We start from the raw sequence: 18,155 nt of genomic DNA on the forward strand, positions 1-18,155 counted from the left end.
TGCTTACTTCATTACTACCGAAGATACAAAAAGAACAATGGTTGGATAGAAAAAAATACATATTGACTGATTGCTATGAATATGTTCCGCGAAAAGCTGCCGAGATTCTAATGGTACAACCGCACCCTTCGGTGGCAGATTAGCAGTAGCCAGAGCTGCCTCAGAGCAGAGACTGCCGAAACTGCCAAAGTTACGACCAGCAGCTGAGATGCAGATGCCCTAACACCGTTTTTGTCGGGTCCAATGGGCAGGCAAGAGCCTAGATTCAACAAAAAAAGGGAAAAAGAAAGGTGACCCCAAAGTCCGCGAGCCCCCAAACGCGTAGATCAAATGCATTGGAATGCAGGGAAGAAAACGCCGAATCGGCTAATGATGCAGAGGAAAAGCCAGGTCATGAACGCGAGACCCCTAAAAAGAGGCGGTGGCATGGAATAGTGTAGATGGCCTCATGGCCATGATGAGGATTGTCCGAGTCCATGTGGTGTGATGATGTTTTTCCCCCACTATCGAAAGAACTTCGATGGTGGTGTTCACAAGACTAGTAGAAGACAGCTCACCTGAAGAGGACACTGAAAGGGTCCAATGAATGAGGGTGGGAGAATGTTACAGGGACAAGACACGCGACGGGTCTTGGAGGAAGCGCCTACGGTATGCGGCTATCTCGGAGGCCACAGTATTGAAATCTTTCACCTTGTCACGCCGTAAGTCGTTGATGATCTCTTTCAGACCAGCGAGATATTTTTCTTTTTCTTCTTCGGTTTGACCCTCTCGGACAGAGCCCATCTGGACGAGAATCTTGTCGTCTGTCGAGGTTAACGGCTCTGTGGTCAGCATTCGAACAGGGCAAAAAGGACACGGCAATGGGTGGGAAGGAAGTAGAGGCAGAGATAGAGACGAAGGCAGTAGAGCAATAAACAGAAAGTAAAAACAGACTAGATAGTGCAATACGCCGGTGGGGGAGCTCGAGGACGAGGTGGGGTGTTGCACGTTGTTCATGTCGACGCACCGCTTAGAGTCATGTCCCGAAGATGCTGAAACTCGCAGGATCGGTCATTGCAGACACCCCCGGCCAACTCATATGGACACATGTATTTCATGGAATCGATATTATGACTGTAAGTTAGCGAGCGGTAGCCACTCGGAACGTCTTCGGCATAATGCGGGTGGTATCGATAAGCCTTGAAGGTTCGCAGTGGGCTAGTGTACGGCGTGAATCTTTGCTCCGAAATGGCGGACGATGTTTCAGTCTAGATAGGGGTCAGTATGGGGTCACCAAAAACTTTTTTTGAGAAGGGTAGTGTTCATACGCCAGGAGCGCCAACCTGCAAATCCGACCGAGGTAATGAGTCTGACACCTGAGGTGTGCTTGTTAGTTTTTCATCAGCTTGAGCCAAGTCAAATGATGGTGCCGAAACTCCTGTGTTTTCTACGAGACCGGAAATAGCTGGGCTGAATGGAGGAGGGCTGTAACTCGAGCCCTCAGACTGTGCGTCAGCATCAGGCTCTGGGGGCTCATAACCGTCGGAATCCGCAGACAGTTCACGCTGAGATTGTTCGCTAAGCTGATTTTGGGAAACGTGTTCGTCGGCAGAATTGGCACTAGGGTGGGTGATAGCAGAGGGCGAGCTCTGAGATACAGATCGCTCTGAAGAGTCAATCTCCATAGGCTCTGAGAATGACGGCACAGTAGCAGGGTCGACATCGAGTTGCGCTGGCGAGGTAGTAGGTTCGTCCTCACTATCGCTGGAAGAATCGGAACTATCACTGCTGCTATCAACAGATTCTTGCATAGCTGACCTAGCAGAATCGGACTCGAATGAAGCCGATGTCTGTGCGGCGCTATCGATTACACCATTTGCCACTTCGTCAGCAAAGGCTTCTTCCAGCGGTTCTCGGTTGGGAGCGGCCTCGGATAGTGCATCCTGTTGGGCAACGGGCGCAACGGGCGCAACGGGCATAATCGTATCAAGTGCGGCCGTTGTCGGTTTCGTCTTTGAAGAATCTGGGTAATGGTTAGTTGAAACGCAAAGTTTTATCTCGAAAACACCTGAGAATGAACATGTCATAGCAAGAGAGAGAGAGAGAGAGAGAGAGAGAGAGAGAGAGAGAGAGAGAGAGAGAGAGAGCCAGAGAGAGCCAGAGAGAGAGAGAGAGAGGAGAACCAGAGAGAGCCAGAGAGAGCCAGAGAGAAAAGAGATAGAAAGAACTTTACCTTCTTCAGAAGAAGCAGCGACCCCACTTGATTGCCCACTGGATTGTCCACTGGATGATGATGCCCCAGAGTCATCTAGGGTGCGAGGTGACTGGGCTCTACTGGCAGCGAGCTTCGATTTCCTTCGTAGCTCCAGCTCCGCAATCTTGCGACGCATAGCTTGAATTTCCATATCTTTAAGTCGAATGTCTCCTTGGTCACTTAGACTAGAAGGGGCTTGTGGTGTAGCCGTCGAAGCCCGGGTGGCAGGAGGATTTAATTGGATAGTAGGCTTGACCATGGCCGAGGTCACTATCGGGGCTTGTTCCTGTTCTGAGCTCGAATCCAACTCCATGTCATCGTCCTCATCATCACCGTAGAGCGATTCATCGTCGCTAATTGCAATGATGAGCTTATCAGTAGGGTCGAACCTATTCGCAGCGTGGTTGAAATGCTTCTTCGGAGGTGCAACTGGCTCATCGAAATCGGAAGCTAGAGGTCGCTTGCGTTGGGTTGCTCGAGACACCGGTGTTGAGTCAATATCTATGGGTTGGACCGGCTCAGCGGCAAGAGTTTCATGTGGCTCCTGCTCCAATCCAGTCATAAGGAGTCCTGGAAGCCCAGCAGAGCGACGGGATTCAGGAACAGGAGGTCGAAGAGGGAGCGGGTGTTGGATAGCTGGCGCTGGAGATTCTAACTGGATCGGCGGTAGATTTGCCTGAGCCAATTTCTGGGTCTTCAGTAAAGTCTGTTTTTTGAGTTCTTCAATTCGCTGCCTTGCCAACTCCGTCTGGGCTTTGCTCTTCTCCTTTACAAGTGTTTCCTTTGGAACCGGGCGGGGTTCATCAACTTGTATCGCAGGGTGGGACTTTGCACTGCCAGTTGGTGAAGCCTCTTTGGAGGTCACCTTCGCAGCTTTCTCAGCTAGCATGCGGGCGATAAGTTCCTTTCGCTCCAGAGGTTTGCCAGCTTTGGCAGAAGGGGCAGCGGGAGGGGCAGAAGGTTGGGGCGCTGGCAAGGGCACCTCAGCTGGTTTCCTAGTTCCCAGTCCTTTGCTAGCAACTGCAGCCGCGGCGGAGGCCTTCTCAGGAACTGGTGGACACTGCCCAGATGATGTGGTGACCTTGATGCCGACTTCTTCGTAAAGGCGTTTCAAGATCATAGGGTTGATGCCCTCAGCGACCAGTTCATTATACCGGATATTATGTGGCGCCAGGCTAAGCAAAGCGCCTTGGGCCTGAATTCGTAGCTGCGCGGCCGATTTCTGAGGTGGAGGGGCTGGGACAGTGGCAGGTGGGTCTTGCCGCTGAGGCTGCATCGCACGGTGAACCAAGCTTGGGTCTGCTGAGACTGACAAAGGAGGGTTGTATGCTGCACCATTATTAGTAAAACATAACTAAACACGGGGAATCATGGGAGTAATACGTGACCGACTACTTCTAACGGACTGCGCGCTAGAAGATATAGTTTCTCCTTCTTCTAGGTCCGAATACTGGCGCGTAGCCTTGCGTGTCGTAGGGTGTAGTGACCTTTCATCCGATCCCTCACTAACTTCGCCTTCTTCACGGTGATTATCTGGCTGAACCGGGGCGGTTTTCGGATGTACAGCTGGCGTTGATAGTTGGTATGTGACATTTCCGTCTATACCATGATACGGGATGGGGGGATGTGAGGACCCTGTTGGCATAGGGGGATAGCTCATCGGAGGAAACGGCATTGGAGGGAAATGAGGTGGAAATTGTGAGGCATCGAAGTGGTTGAAGAAGGGGAACTGAGGCGGAATGAATGCTAAGTTTCCAGCACCATTTGAACCTGGAACTCGCGAATTCGCATTGACGCTTGCCATGTTATAGTCGAAGGTCGGCCCAGGATTCGTCGCCGTTGGTTGATGCATTTGAGGATACTCTGAACTGGGAAAGTTCGCGGGAATCATCGAAGGGTATGCAGGAGGCCATTGCTGTGCATAGCTTGAATGGCCACCGTATGAGGGAGGTTGGTCGGACATGATGTTGTGTGCAGGGATGAAAGAGATATATTCTCTACGATTCTCAAAAGCGAGAGGCTGGAGTTCAAGGAAGGTCGCAATTTCAAAGACCAAATCTCATGTTGTCTTGAAGGATTAAACAGGTGGAGAGGTACCGGTAGGTCTTTGGGAAAAGGATACGCAGAACTTCAATTTGGAGTCACTGTGGAGGGGTGATAATGATCTGATGGCGATCTAGAAACAAGAAAGAGCCATGCGACTGTGGATTCTGCTTATAGGACGAGAGAAGTCGATGAATAAAGGTGTTCAAGAAGAATTGAGATACGCGGTCGTCTTTTAAGGTCTAAGCGCCTTCATCGACAAAAATGATCGAGTATCTCACGTGACGTGCGCACGGGCCACCTTAGATCGGCGGGCGCCCGAGGAACGCAGAGTAAACAAACAGCATGGACATTCGGGTGCGTCACTTCGAACATCTTACTTTTCTTCCAACTTTTTGCCAACTTCACACCTCTCTTAATTGTATTCTATTTGACACTTCCTCTCTCGAGTGCCCTACTACACTCACTTCCACTACACTTACGACCGTGATTGTGGAAATAATCTTGGCTATGATAACGATCCCTACGCTCAAATAATGTCCCATTGAACTACGATCACCATGCTTCCCTCCCAGCTGAACGGCTCGCCAAAGCGTGCCAGTCTATTTGCACGGCCATCGTCTTCACAAGGAACACATTCTCCACATACGAGGCCCAAATCGGCCATCATTACACCATCGAATGCGCTGGAGTCAGCGAGAGGTCATCTGCGCAACACGCCCGTATCACAGTTGTCGCCATCATTATCCCTAAGTGGAAATCGCGAGCGATCGAATTCCGCAAAGAATAGTCCTTCCTCCGGAACATTTGCGCCAAGTTTTATTAAATCTGAGGAACTACGACGGGGCGCGGATCAAATTCGTGGACTCGAAGGAGATAATGACTTTTCTGGGAACAAATATGTGTGGATACGAGACCCTCAAAAGGCTTTTGTCCGGGGCCTGGTTCTGGAGGAATTTGAAGGAGGGCGACTGTTGGTGCAGACCGACGATGGTGATGTATGGATGTGATCCCATGAGAAGGATAAAATGCGCTGACACTAGGATAGCAACAAGAACTAGACGCGGACCAGGTCGACAAAGTCAATCCTGCCAAGTTTGACAAGGCAGATGATATGGCAGAACTCACACATCTGAACGAGGCGTCTGTGGTGCATAACCTGCATACCAGATATCAGTCAGACCTAATATATGTTCGTCACGCCAGGAAAATGCACAAATCCGTGATTTTAACTGACTTTTTGACTGTATAGACATATTCTGGACTCTTCCTAGTGACAATCAACCCGTACTGTCCACTACCAATCTACACCAATGAGTACATCAAAATGTACAAGGGTCGCGGGAGAGAGGAGACCAGACCTCATATTTTTGCCATGGCAGATGAGGCTTTCCGGAATCTTGTCGAGGAGGGGCAGAATCAAAGCATCCTTGTAACAGGAGAGTCTGGAGCAGGAAAAACCGAAAATACAAAGAAGGTCATCCAGTACCTCGCTGCTGTCGCCACTTCTGATACGCCTTATGGTCGTTCCGGAGCGAAGCAACTCACCGGCCTTTCGCAACAGATTCTACGAGCCAACCCTATTCTCGAAGCCTTTGGTAACGCCCAAACGGTCCGAAATCACAACTCCTCCCGGTTCGGAAAGTTTATTCGCATTGAATTCTCTCGCGCAGGCCAAATCTCTGGAGCTTTGATCGATTGGTATCTGCTCGAGAAATCAAGAGTCGTCAAGCCTAACCCCAACGAGAGAAACTATCACGTTTTCTATCAGCTTCTCCAGGGCGCTGACCGTGAAACACGCGAGAAGCTTCTCCTAGCGGACCTTCAGATCGAGGATTTCGCCTATACGAGAGACGGAAATGACTCTATCGTAGGTGTCTCTGACCAGGAAGAATGGAACTCGTTGATTGAAGCTTTCCATGTGATGAACTTCGATGACGAGGATCAGCTCTGTATCCTGCGGACTATCGCTGCTGTTCTGCATCTGGGAAATGTGAGTGTTGCGAAGGCGAGTATGCGAGCAGACCAGGCAACTCTGGCGCCTGAGGGATACTCCAGCATGGAAAAGGCTTGCTACCTTCTTGGTATTGAGGCCGAAGCTTTTGTCAAGGGTCTTCTGCATCCACGCGTGAAGGCCGGCCGGGAATGGGTGGAGAAGGTCCAAACGCCAGACCAGGTCCGCATGGCCCTGGATGCCCTCTCAAAGGGAATCTATGAGCGCGGATTTGGAAATCTTGTCGCTAGAATCAATGGCCAGCTTGGTCGCTCAATGGCTAGCGACGATAACTATTTCATCGGGGTCCTTGATATTGCTGGATTTGAGATTTTCGACAACAACAGTTTCGAGCAACTCTGCATCAACTACACAAATGAGAAACTTCAGCAATTCTTTAACCACCATATGTTTGTTCTTGAGCAAGAAGAATATGCGAGGGAGCAGATTGAGTGGCAATTCATTGACTTCGGAAAGGACCTGCAGCCAACAATCGACCTTATCGAATTGACCAACCCCATTGGCATTTTCTCTTGTCTTGATGAAGATTGTGTGATGCCCAAAGCCACGGACAAATCATTCACCGAAAAGCTCCATAGCCTTTGGGACCGCAAGACTCCAAAGTACCACGCCTCTCGTCTCAACCAGGGCTTCATTCTCACGCATTACGCCGCGGAAGTTGAGTACAACACGAGTGATTGGCTTGAGAAGAACAAAGATCCGCTCAACGACAATATTACACGCCTGTTGGCCGCCTCGAAAGCACCACACGTAGCAAATCTGTTCTCCGAATGTGCAGACTCAGAGGAGGATGGTGGCAACCATCCCAGGAGTCGTGTCAAGAAGGGCTTGTTCCGCACAGTTGCCCAAAGACACAAGGAGCAGCTATCTAGCTTGATGGCTCAGCTCCACCTGACCCACCCTCATTTCGTCCGTTGTATCCTACCTAATCATAAGAAGCGTCCGAAGATGCTGCACGCTCCATTGGTCTTGGATCAGCTGCGATGCAACGGTGTCCTGGAAGGGATCAGGATCGCTCGTACTGGATTCCCGAACCGCTTGCCGTTCACAGAGTTCCGACAGCGTTATGAGGTTCTTTGCCAGGATATGCCGAAGGGGTACTTGGAGGGACAGACTATTGCTCGCACTATGTTGGCAAAGCTTGGTATGGATCGGGGCTGGTACCGGGTTGGCCGCACCAAAGTTTTCTTCAGAGCAGGTGTTCTGGCCGACCTAGAAGAGAAACGTGACCAACTCATCCGAACTATCATGTCTAAGTTTCAATCTCTGGCACGAGGATTCGTCCAGCGCCGCATTTCGAACAAGCGCCTCTACCGCGCGGAGGCAACCAGGATTATCCAACAGAACTTCCACGCTTACCTAGACTTGAAGGGGAGCCCTTGGTGGCGCATGTTTTCAAGGATGAAGCCGCTACTGGGGGACACGAGAAATGCGAAGGAAGTCAAGAAGCGTGACGACAAGATCCAACAACTCGAAATCAAGATGAAACAGGATCTTGCCGAACGCAACAAACTGGACGAAGAAAGACGCCGGACTGAGATCGAGATTCAGAAGATACAGCATACTTTGGAAAGTGAGCGAGCACTTGCATTGGACAAGGAGGAGATTTTCAAGCGACTGCAATACCGAGAAGTGGAGCTCGCTGATAAGCTTGCCGGTGCAATCGCAGACCAGGAAGGCCTTGAAGAGCAACTGGATGAATTGGTCTTTGCGAAGAGGAAAATTGACGACGAGCTGCAACTTCGGATTACCCAGCTGGAACAGGCCGGTTTGATCATCCAGCAACTCGAGTCAGAAAAGAACAGTCTGCATTCTCGAGTCAAGGAACTCGATATCAAGCTTTCTGAAACGGAGGCTCAGTTCTCTGGAAAGGACCTCCAAATTCAAGAACTGGGCAAAGAGATCAAGATACTCCAAAGCCACCTCAGCTTGAAAGATCGTAAGCTTCAAGACCTGGAAGCCAAATTGTTGAAGACCGATCAAGATCTTGATATTAAACTCGCAAATACTTCTAAGGAACTCGATAAATCCAAGAAACAAATCCGCGATGTCACCGAAGAGAACAGGTCAATTCGTGATCAGATTGCCGAACTCTCGAGTACTTCCACTAGCTACGAAGAACTACTTCGTCGAAAGGAGAGCGAGATCGCAGTTCTTCGAAACGACGTTCAGATCCACGAGGAAGAAAAGAGAAGCATGGAGTCCGAAAAGATTTCCCTTGCGGCACGCCACGACAACATGCAATCTAAACTTCGTGAGGTACAAGCGGAGAGAGATGCCATGCGCTCCGAACAGAGGCAACTTCAACGCGAAGCTGCGGACCTCAAGAATTTGCTTGAGAATAAGAGATCGGAGGATGCTGAGGCTGGACAGAGTAGGAAGCTGCTAGAGGAACAAATAAATGATCTCAAGCACCATCTCTTCCAGGCTCAAGCCGACCTTAGCCGAGAACGCCAGTCACGAGATGACGTGCAAATGCTTTCCGAGCACAATCTTGCACTGTTGACTCAGAAATATGAGACCCTCAACGACTCTAAGATTACCATCGAGAAAGAGATGTACATCCAGCAAGATAGCTTGCGTCGCGCTACGGAGGCACGAGTTGCAGCGGAAACAACTAAGAAAGAACTGCAAAGCGAATTGATCAAGCTCCGCGAGAGGTTCACCGACGCCGAAACTGCCCGTATGAATGCCGAGGCTGAGATTGAACGAAAAATCATGAGCCAGGCCGAGGAGCGTATGACAAGTTCACGGAAGGACCTTGAGGAGAAGGCTCGCCAGCTTGAAGAAGTTGAAACAGAACGATCACAACTCTCAGCGCGGATTCAAGAACTCATGCACTCGATCTCTGAATCAGAAAACTTCCGTCTGCGTCATGATCAGCACAAGGAGCGTCTTGAACGAGAGCTCGTGACTCTCAGAGGCAGGCTGACTGCATCCGAAAACGATAACAAGTCACTCTTGACGAAGATTCAGCAAAAGAACCTTGATATTGCCCGATCAAACTCGAAGGCCAGTGATAATAATCGACTCCGTTTGACAAACCTTCAAAAGGAAAAGTCCAGGCTCGACGAGGAGACCAAGAGATTGAGTCGTCAGTTAGAAGACTCGCAGGTCATGATTAGATCCTTGGAGAAGCAGAAAGAGAAGTTGTCGCTGAGTTTGGAGGATTTGAATCATGAGGTCAATCGCGAGCACAAAACCAGTCGTAATGCTGAAAAGGCTGCTTCAGCGGCGAACCTGCAACTAGCAGAGGCCAATCGAAAGCTCGAAACCGAACGGCAACTTCGCAATCAAGCTCAAGCTAATACCCGTCAAACCCAGGGCACCCTTGATAGGGCGAACAAAGAGATCGAGGACTTACACCGCCAATTGATCCTATTACACAAGGTCTTCGAGCCTGAGGCTACTGAGCCAGCTCAATCCTGGGAGGCTGTTCAGCCACACCTTTCTAAGAAAGTTGATCTGGCCCAGGTCCTTGAAACTGTTCAAAACAGGCTTGGAGTTACCGAGGAGAAGTACGCGAGAGCGGAGAGCCAGCTTGCTGAAATGCGCCGACGCCATGGGGATGAAATGAAGGAGCTCGACGCCAAATATTCATCGTCCAAGCGCGCTTTGCTCGAGGAGATCGACCAAAACGAAGTGACCAACAACCGTACCCCGGCTCACCTCAGGAAGAACTCCGAAAATGCTGCTAAGAAATATTCTAACCCCACCACTCCAAATCGACGCTACAATGTCTTCGAAGCACCGAATGACTCCGCGAGGTCCGACCGAACAGTGGACACACAGGCCTATCAAAGGCGCATGGATACAGCCGCTGAGCTGGAAGAACTTCAGAATAAGCTTCAGATGACTGAGATGCAAAACAAGCACCTCCAGAGCCAGCTTGGACGCTCTACCCCCACCGCCGATATCTGGCAGGACGAAAGTCCGTCAATCCGTCGCATGCAGCTTCTCGAGCGAGAGAATGGCCGTCTTCACGACCAACTCGACGACTCTTCCAAGAAGGTCTCATCGTTGGAACGTAGCATCCGCTCCGGAGAATTGTCCCTGCGCGACGTTCAAGCTAAATCGCACGAAGAACTATATGACCTTATCAACTCACAAGAGCAATCTAGGCGCTCACTCCTCAAGGTTCACAATGAAACTATGACGGAATTTGGTGATGCCAAGGCTCAGTTCGAAAAGTTGAAGCGCGCCAGAGCCACATTGGAGGTTGAACTTCGTGATGCCCTTTCCGAGGCCCAAGAGCTGCAAGTTGGCAGAGAGCAAGATGCAGTTAGCCGTAACCAGCTTCTTCAGGAATTCTCGGATCTCCAGATTCGCCTAGATGCCGAGTCTTCGAGATCGGCTGATCTGGAGTCAAGTCTCATGTTGTACAAGAGTCGCTCCGATGAATACTTCAACAAACTCGAGCAGGCCGAAATTGCAGTTATGAAGGCTTCCCGCGCCGAGCAGTTCGCCAAATCTCAAGGGCAAGAAGCCGAAGAAACCTGCGCTCAGATTATGTCTGAGCGCAAGGAGATGGATGCGCTTGTTGAGGACTTGCAGCGACAGGCACAGTCCCTCGAGGCTAGGATGGAGGACCAAGCTGCGGAACTTCAAGGTGCCTTGCAGGCTAAGCAACGTCTCCAGAATGAACTCGAAGATTACCGCAACCAGCGCGCGATTGATCTCGAGGACAAGGAGACCTCCATGGAGCAGACCCGACAAAAGTACCAGAGAGAATTCTCTACTCTCAACAACGAACTCGAGATGGAACGTGAGCGTGTCCTCAACGGCCGTGGAGAGACTTCTCGTCTCCGTGAGGAGTTGGAGAATCTTCGCAGCAAATGGGACAACGAAGTTCTCAATAGCTCAACATGGGCTAAGGAAAAATCTCGGATGGATGTTGTCCTGCAGGATGTCACCAATTCTCGTGACGAAGCTGTCAACGCACACAACGAGGCTCAGAGTAAAGTTGTCTCACTCCTATCCCAGGTGCGCACCCTTCGGACCTCCATTGAGGATGTTCAAGCAGAGCGTGATATGCTTCTGAAAGACAAGAAGATGCTGGAAGGTCGATTGGCCGAAGCTGGCGACCGACTTGAGGACCTTGCCAAGGGTGAAAGCCCATCTATGCGAAACGCTGCCAGTATGGACCGCGAGCTTCTTGAGCTCAAGTCTAGAATTGCGCAGCAGGAAGATGTTTCTGCCGCCGCGGTTGGAAAGATGCGCCGTGCAGACGCCCTGGCAACTGAAATGCAGAAGGAGGTCACTGCTGAGCGGGAGGCTAATGCTCAGCTCTTCAAGGAGAAGGCAGCAGTTGAGAAGCAGCTGAAGGAAGCCCAACTCCGGTGTCTCGATCTCGAAACCAAGAGTTATTCCTCTGGTAGCCAGGATGTTCGCTTCTTGCATAAGCGGATCAAGGAGGTAAGTTCAAATGGCTCCATGCTCAGTCTCTGTGATTTCCGTACTAACCCTGCTGTTCAGCTTGAGACCCACCTCGAAGAACAGGAGAGCAAGCACAGCTCCGAGCAGCGCTCTCTTCGCAATGTTGATCGCACCGTCAAGGATCTCCAATCCCAGATTGACAGGCGAGACAAGGTGAACACTCAGCTGACTGACGAGGTCAACAGAGCTCGGGACAAGATTGAACGGCTCCTTCGCAACATCGAGGAGATTCAGCATAATGACTCGGACGCCCAGCTGCTGGCCCGCCGCGCCGAGCGAGATCTCCGCGAGGAGCGTGAGAAAGCATTGCGACTGGAACGCGAGCTGGAGGGCTGGAAAGCCCTGCGCGTTGAGCGAGGCAGCGTTATTGGACGTGGTGTGACCTTCAGTGATACTGGAAGCCGTCGCGGGAGTGGTGTCTATGGATCTAATGACATTCCCCAGCGGCAACCCAGCAACACCAAGGGCTTTTTGTGAATAGGGAGGGTTTGATTTATGTTTAGCAGGCTAATCCTGCTCGGAGTTGCAACATTGATTACGGAGGGATGTTTTAATGAGGTTTATTTGCATTTGGGAAAGGGATGGTCTAGTCTTTTCAGCTGGCCACGGGCTTGCTCATATTATTTGAAGGCCAAGCTTTTATTCCTTGGTCTCGATTTCCGGCGTTCATTTTTGTTTCAGTTTCGTGTCCATCAGTAAATATGTATGCTCCACGGGTGGACTAGACGATCTACAATGTCGAGAATGTAACAACTCACTAAGCCTCTCTTTTGTTCGGTGTTCTGTCTTCGGATATTAGTAAGGACGCTTGACTATTACTAGCGGATTGATAACTAGTGAGCTAGCCACACCTACCTTCGTACACACCATATACGGCAACTCGCATAGGGTCCTGCCACCCTGCTCCTGGATGCCCAAATCTGTCCACCTAACTTCTGGTGACGTTCAGAGGACCGATGAAGGACAGCTACAGCTTCCCATCGAAGAATTGAAATGAGTTGGTGATAGAAACGTCTTCAGGATGACAATTATCTCAAGGGTGGCTTCGCCTTCCACCGCATCCATTAGTTCTGGCAGGAGAAGCTCAATATATTGATCAAGACTTTTGCTACTGAAAGTCAAAAAGTGGCTATAGTTCTCTAGATTTTCATGCGAAAATAGATTAGATGACGAAATGCCTAAAATGCAAGTACGTGAGTATTTTTGCTTGTTTTTCATTTCCTTTTCTCGAACACTGGGGATGATGGAAATCAACACAGGAATAACAAGAGTTCACCGAGGATGCATACTGGGGTTTCTATAAAGACCCACAGCGTTAGCACCTGTAGGGGACTCACCATCCAACTCAGGCTCCGACTCAGACACAGGTCGTGGAGGCAAAGCAAGGGGATAAGGACCAGGGACAGGCCGGTTGTAAGCCATGTAAGTGTCGACAGGAGGAGTAGGGCGAGGCCTCACCGGAATCCGAGAGTTCATACGAGCCAGACTAGCAGCGGGGGGGATCTGAAGAGCATTCACATATGGGTCTGGGGCGGAATCCTCAGCACAGGAAAGCGTTACAGGAAACGGCACAACCAAATCCCAGAGGAATGACTGGGTCTCGAGAATGCGGGCAATATCAGCGGAGGCCCTCTGGCGCAAAAACGACTCACTCGTCAGCATGTTCAAAGTGTCAGTGGTGTAAATACAGGCCCAATCAAACTCGGCCATTGAGTTCTGGCCAGGACGCTCGATCAGGACGGTGAAAAATCCGATAGGGACAACAGCCACAAGCTCATTTGTCGAACAATCAATGGCCATCATCTGTCCGGCTCGTTTAAGTTGTTCCAATGATAGGTGGAGCTGAATAACCCTATCATGGAATTCATCCTGAAGGGATAAGCCATCGCGAAGGAAGTCGTCAATGAGTTGCTGGCAGCGGGTTTGAAATCCAGTGCGCGTGGTATGAAAGAGCCGGGCCGAAGTGGTGTCTAGCATCACTGACATGGCTTCTCAGTGATAGCAGAAATCCGAAGCCAGCAGAAGGCTGTGGTAACGCTGGTTAGGGAAGATGAATCCCTAACTCGAAGGTCAAGAATGGATGGCCAAAAACTGCTTCGGCTCGAGGGATATCGTATCATGGCTCGACCTGGCGTATTTATATCTTTCGTACGTTGCACTTCCAACAATGCTGAGCTTATTATTGTGAATGAAAAAAAAGCGAATAAAGGGAAACAAGAAAGACGACAAAGACGAAAAATGAAACACATGGACTGATAGATCTAGAAAATGGCCTTGTTGTTCTTTGTTATTTATTTGGGCCGGGAATTGGAAACTAGATGAGGGTGTGTGGGTGTAAAAAGAAGCATTTGGGAACCATTGGCAACGTCCATAGCTGCTGTACAACACAGACAATGATGTCCAATAAGATATGTATTAAAAATAGATGGGAAAAAAACGATAGAACAGCAAACTCAATAGCCAGATTTCAAGAAATCACTAATAGATTATTCCACCAAGGGTATCAACGTAAGTCGTAATTCATTGACCTCCAGATCATGAGGTAAACATAAAAACATAAGAAGAAAGCAGGAAAACAAAAAAGCAAAAATATCATTAAAACATCCATGTCACTAATCCTGTGCTGAACGGGAGGCGCAATGCGCATAATCGGTACGGAGTAGTGCATGACGGAATACCGTCTGCCATGCAGATATTTGACGACCCGATGCTAACATCTAGACGGTGGAGCGACCCCAGCGGCGGCGGCGACTGTTCAGTATATCAGTATCGATCAATTAAGACGCTATTATCAGAAGATGTCATTGATCACTTACACTCCGTCAGAGGTGCTTTGGCGAACACGGAAGGTGAACCAGATCCCCTGAGAGTTTATTAGTCCGTATTCATATGTGGGTTGTATCATCTCATCACATACCACGATACCAGAAGCAAGCCAGATAATAGCAGAAAGGAAGCTGAAAGCCTCAGCTGCCTTCCAGCGACCACACGTCTGGTCCCCTCTAAAGTGCCAGGACCAGATGCTGCCGCAGGGCAGGCGGCGGATGGTGTCGACGAGGACACCGAATGCAGCAAACCAAGCAAACGAAATCAGGATGTCCACTATATTCCAGTAAGTATTGCTCCATATTCACCAGGTATATCCAGCACATACGAGGCCAGGAGAAGAATCCCGACGCGAACGGGATCAGCCATATGAGGCCCAGCAGTATCGATAAACCGGCGATTACTTCAGTATAGATCCATCGCGACTGAGGCCACCAGTCAATATCTGTGCCGCTGTGGTTAACCTGGGCAAGGTAGTGTCCGATGACACCTGCGACGACCTAGAAGAGAGTCAGATGCGGTCAATAAGTTGAGCTTAATCAGGGCTATTCACAGCTGCAAAGGCAATCTCCGCAACGCGGAGGATGATAGACACGAGGCGTGAAATGACGGGCATTGTTGAGCTGTCAGATCAATGAGCAGTTTCCTTCATAAATCGGAAGGATGTGATTGTATAAGGAGATAATGTGTCAAGCTCGTGAAGATATAGTGTGGGATAAGAGGTTGGGGAACGGGAGAAGCTATATAACGTGTTAGGTTGCACAGACGAGCAAACATCGAGAGGGAGCGACAGTGTCTTTTAAAGCAAGGGACGAAGTGAAAAGTCAATAAATTAGAAAAAGGAAATTCAATTAAAATTCAAAACAAAGCACAGCTTGCATTAGGCGCGACCAATAGAGTCAATCTAAGCCTCCTGGTGTCGTCAGATCAATCTCGTATACTTCGTACAGCGAGTTCTTTCCAACAAGCCGAGGTCACGATTGGTCAAAATTGTGAACAAAATGGGTAAGAGATCGGCTTTTCGTGGTGGACTGACCGCTGATGTGGACTGTGGCTGAATGCCAATCGCCACCCGATCGGCGCAAGGAGTAGCCCTATGAGCCATCAGGAAAATGAAGGCGTACATGTACCCTCAATACAGGATGTTGTACGGAGTACGGCAGGTCAAGGTCTGACTGCGGTGTCTTTACACCACTAACCATCGAACTCATATTAACTAACGCTCAACATGTCTGAATGCTTTCGATAGCCTTCTCAGTCTATTCCTCTATCGAACTATGTATCACTTATCATAGTGGTATGCTATAGTTGCCTAGGATCGAGCTCTGTTGTACCTAGCTAGGGTTGTCATCAGATTCAATCCCAGCTTGATGGACTCCGCAAAGTGTCCCCGGACAAACCGATTTCTCGGTCTGACGCTTGAAGTCAGTTTTGGCTCGGTTCCTAGAGCCAACCAGTCATTTTGAGAAGTTAGTAACTATGTGAAGGATAAACAAATTGGTCCCAAGGCGCGTAAGAAAATTGAGAAGAAATGTGCGCTGGTTTTCATTCTGAGGGGGTGTTATAAGATTTTCCTCTCAATGATGGGAGCTGTATACATACATGATTGTGGCTGGTTAAAGCAGCAGACGGAAATGCCACGAAAGTCGAGCCTAGGGCCACGCAGTTTCGACCAAATTAACCATATCGTCATCCTTGTCTTCCCCAGGCCCAGCCTCCCCGTGCTAGAAAACCACCCGATGTGCTGGCATGGAATACGGGCCTTTCTTTGCTGGAATACTTTTGTATACTTCCGTGGCTTGCTCTTCGACTGCCGATCCTAGCGACTATTGCCGATAGCTCTAGTTTGGTCCGGGATTTGGGTTGGGCTCCACTCAGGGCGATCATTGTTGCTGTCTGACAGGTGGATGTTGTTCTCTACTCCGTACGTTGTGACAGGGGCTGGAGCGTAGAGACCTTTACACCTCTGACATCATGTTTAATTTGAGTCATCTGACTTGCTTTTTTCTCTCAGCCCTATGACGTGGACACCAGCCTCTCTAAACATCAAGTACACTTGATTTTTTATGAGTATAATATCACTACATAGTAGGTAGGGTAGTATTTCACGTATGAAAAGTGGAAATAGCAGAACTAAGCAGCAATGAACATTCGTGTATACATACAGGAAGATCCTAGAAAGATGCGGGCGATGCAAAGTTTACTATTTGACCTATCAGTGGGCCATAAAAACTATGAATAGCAACAGCGACAAGAATAAGAATATGTACGGAGTATGGAGAATACATACCCACTTCGGAGAGCCAAGAGAGAAGATCAAATTTGAAATAATGCTGCCTACAACGTCCCCGAAGAAGAAAATCACACCAATGCAGTCCCATCCACAACACCCGAGTCAAAATGAAAGTATCAACTGTTACAATAGTTTCGATAAAGAAGACTACGTATTCTTCTGCTCCAAGTGCCATGCCATCACATCTCGGAATATCCCCTTAGCGCCAGTCTCGATGGTATCACCATGGCAAGGAATCAAACGATCAAAGTCCCACTGATCAATCCTTTTCATAGACTCAGTGAACGCCGCCCGATCCTGTGACGAGAGAATATACCATGCGAACCGCCTCTGCCATGTAGCCGGCGGCTTGGTGGACAACAGCGGCATAATCAGCTTGGTAAGGAAATTAGTCCCGGCTTCGGGAGTCCTGGAATACTGCTCCTTAGCGGGCAGGTTAAAAAGCAGATCCGCCTCGATGACCGTGCGCGTGGGCTTATGGAAAAACACCAGCTCACGCGACCCGTGGCCATACACATACTCGCTCTCAAACTCGGCATCGAACTCCTTCGAGATCGACCGTGGCAGTTGATCCTCCTTTTTGAATACATGCTTGAACGGGGTATCCTTGAATTCCGGGTTTGATTGTCGCTTCTCGTAGAGACCCTCCGGAGCTAGGATCTCTGCTTGCGGGTATGCGTTCTTCCACGGGGTGAGGTTGAGGTGATGTTCGATATCTGGCGCCGTGATGTATTTGACGTTTCCGCCGAGGGACTCGACTGTCTCGCGGACTTCAGACGTTAAACCGACGGGAGAGAATACTGCGAGGGAGCCGCTGGCAAGCTTGACTGTCACATGCAAGGAGAATTAGCATAGATCTTAAACAAGGATCCCCATGGGCTTGAAATCACTGCACATCATCCCCTGTCCCCAGATGTATCATGCGCCTGGTAGGTTGGCTCTGTAGAGTCGGCACTCACCCAATGTCCCTCGCCCGCCGAACTGCAGGCGTCCGAACCGTGCAAAAGGAAGACTCATGGTCACGATATCTGGTGTCACATGGCGAATTACCATAGTCGCCGAAGGGTTGGCTGGAAAGAGCTGTGGCATTTTGGCGGCTTTCCTGATTTTGTTTGTGTTTTCCCTGGCGTTGGATGTCTCAGTTGATGTGTCTTGGAGCTACAGATATATCGTAAAGTCCTTGCAGTAACAAATTAGAGAAATTTTCAATTCTTGAATATTAAAAAATTGAAGAGTAGGGATCAGTCTTCAGAAGTTCGCTGGGAGGCCAGACAACCTGATAATGACGTAGTTATGAATCTGAGCTTAGT

General features: G+C 49.5%; 5 protein-coding genes across 5 annotated transcripts; 1 reads left to right on the forward strand and 4 right to left on the reverse strand.

Annotated features, from left to right (window-relative positions):
* Positions 1–603: 603 nt before the first annotated feature.
* N7518_000489 (uncharacterized protein) lies at positions 604–4,196 on the reverse strand (the record flags this gene model as incomplete). The annotated part of the gene is made up of 5 exons (XM_057181417.1): positions 604–803; positions 1,007–1,247; positions 1,308–2,002; positions 2,213–3,562; positions 3,626–4,196. 5 exons carry the CDS (start codon positions 4,194–4,196, stop codon positions 604–606), a joined length of 3,057 nt encoding a protein of 1,018 aa, XP_057046767.1.
* Positions 4,197–4,836: 640 nt separating this feature from the next.
* On the forward strand, positions 4,837–12,203 carry N7518_000490 (type II myosin; the record flags this gene model as incomplete). Its single annotated transcript, XM_057181418.1, has 4 exons — positions 4,837–5,274; positions 5,325–5,468; positions 5,529–11,705; positions 11,766–12,203. The coding sequence occupies 4 exons, from the start codon at positions 4,837–4,839 to the stop codon at positions 12,201–12,203; spliced, it is 7,197 nt and encodes a 2,398-aa protein (XP_057046768.1).
* A 795-nt stretch (positions 12,204–12,998) lies between these two features.
* N7518_000491 (uncharacterized protein) lies at positions 12,999–13,712 on the reverse strand (the record flags this gene model as incomplete). Its single annotated transcript, XM_057181419.1, has 1 exon — positions 12,999–13,712. One exon carries the CDS (start codon positions 13,710–13,712, stop codon positions 12,999–13,001), a length of 714 nt encoding a protein of 237 aa, XP_057046769.1.
* A 731-nt stretch (positions 13,713–14,443) lies between these two features.
* On the reverse strand, positions 14,444–15,168 carry N7518_000492 (MARVEL domain-containing protein; the record flags this gene model as incomplete). Its single annotated transcript, XM_057181420.1, has 5 exons — positions 14,444–14,477; positions 14,543–14,589; positions 14,644–14,828; positions 14,881–15,052; positions 15,106–15,168. The coding sequence occupies 5 exons, from the start codon at positions 15,166–15,168 to the stop codon at positions 14,444–14,446; spliced, it is 501 nt and encodes a 166-aa protein (XP_057046770.1).
* A 1,824-nt stretch (positions 15,169–16,992) lies between these two features.
* On the reverse strand, positions 16,993–17,934 carry N7518_000493 (uncharacterized protein; the record flags this gene model as incomplete). The annotated part of the gene is made up of 2 exons (XM_057181421.1): positions 16,993–17,672; positions 17,805–17,934. The coding sequence occupies 2 exons, from the start codon at positions 17,932–17,934 to the stop codon at positions 16,993–16,995; spliced, it is 810 nt and encodes a 269-aa protein (XP_057046771.1).
* Positions 17,935–18,155: the final 221 nt, after the last annotated feature.

The sequence above is a fragment of the Penicillium psychrosexuale genome, assembly GCF_028828465.1.
Source record: "Penicillium psychrosexuale strain IBT 29551 chromosome Unknown utg000001l, whole genome shotgun sequence".
Classification (NCBI taxonomy): Eukaryota; Fungi; Ascomycota; class Eurotiomycetes; order Eurotiales; family Aspergillaceae; genus Penicillium; species Penicillium psychrosexuale.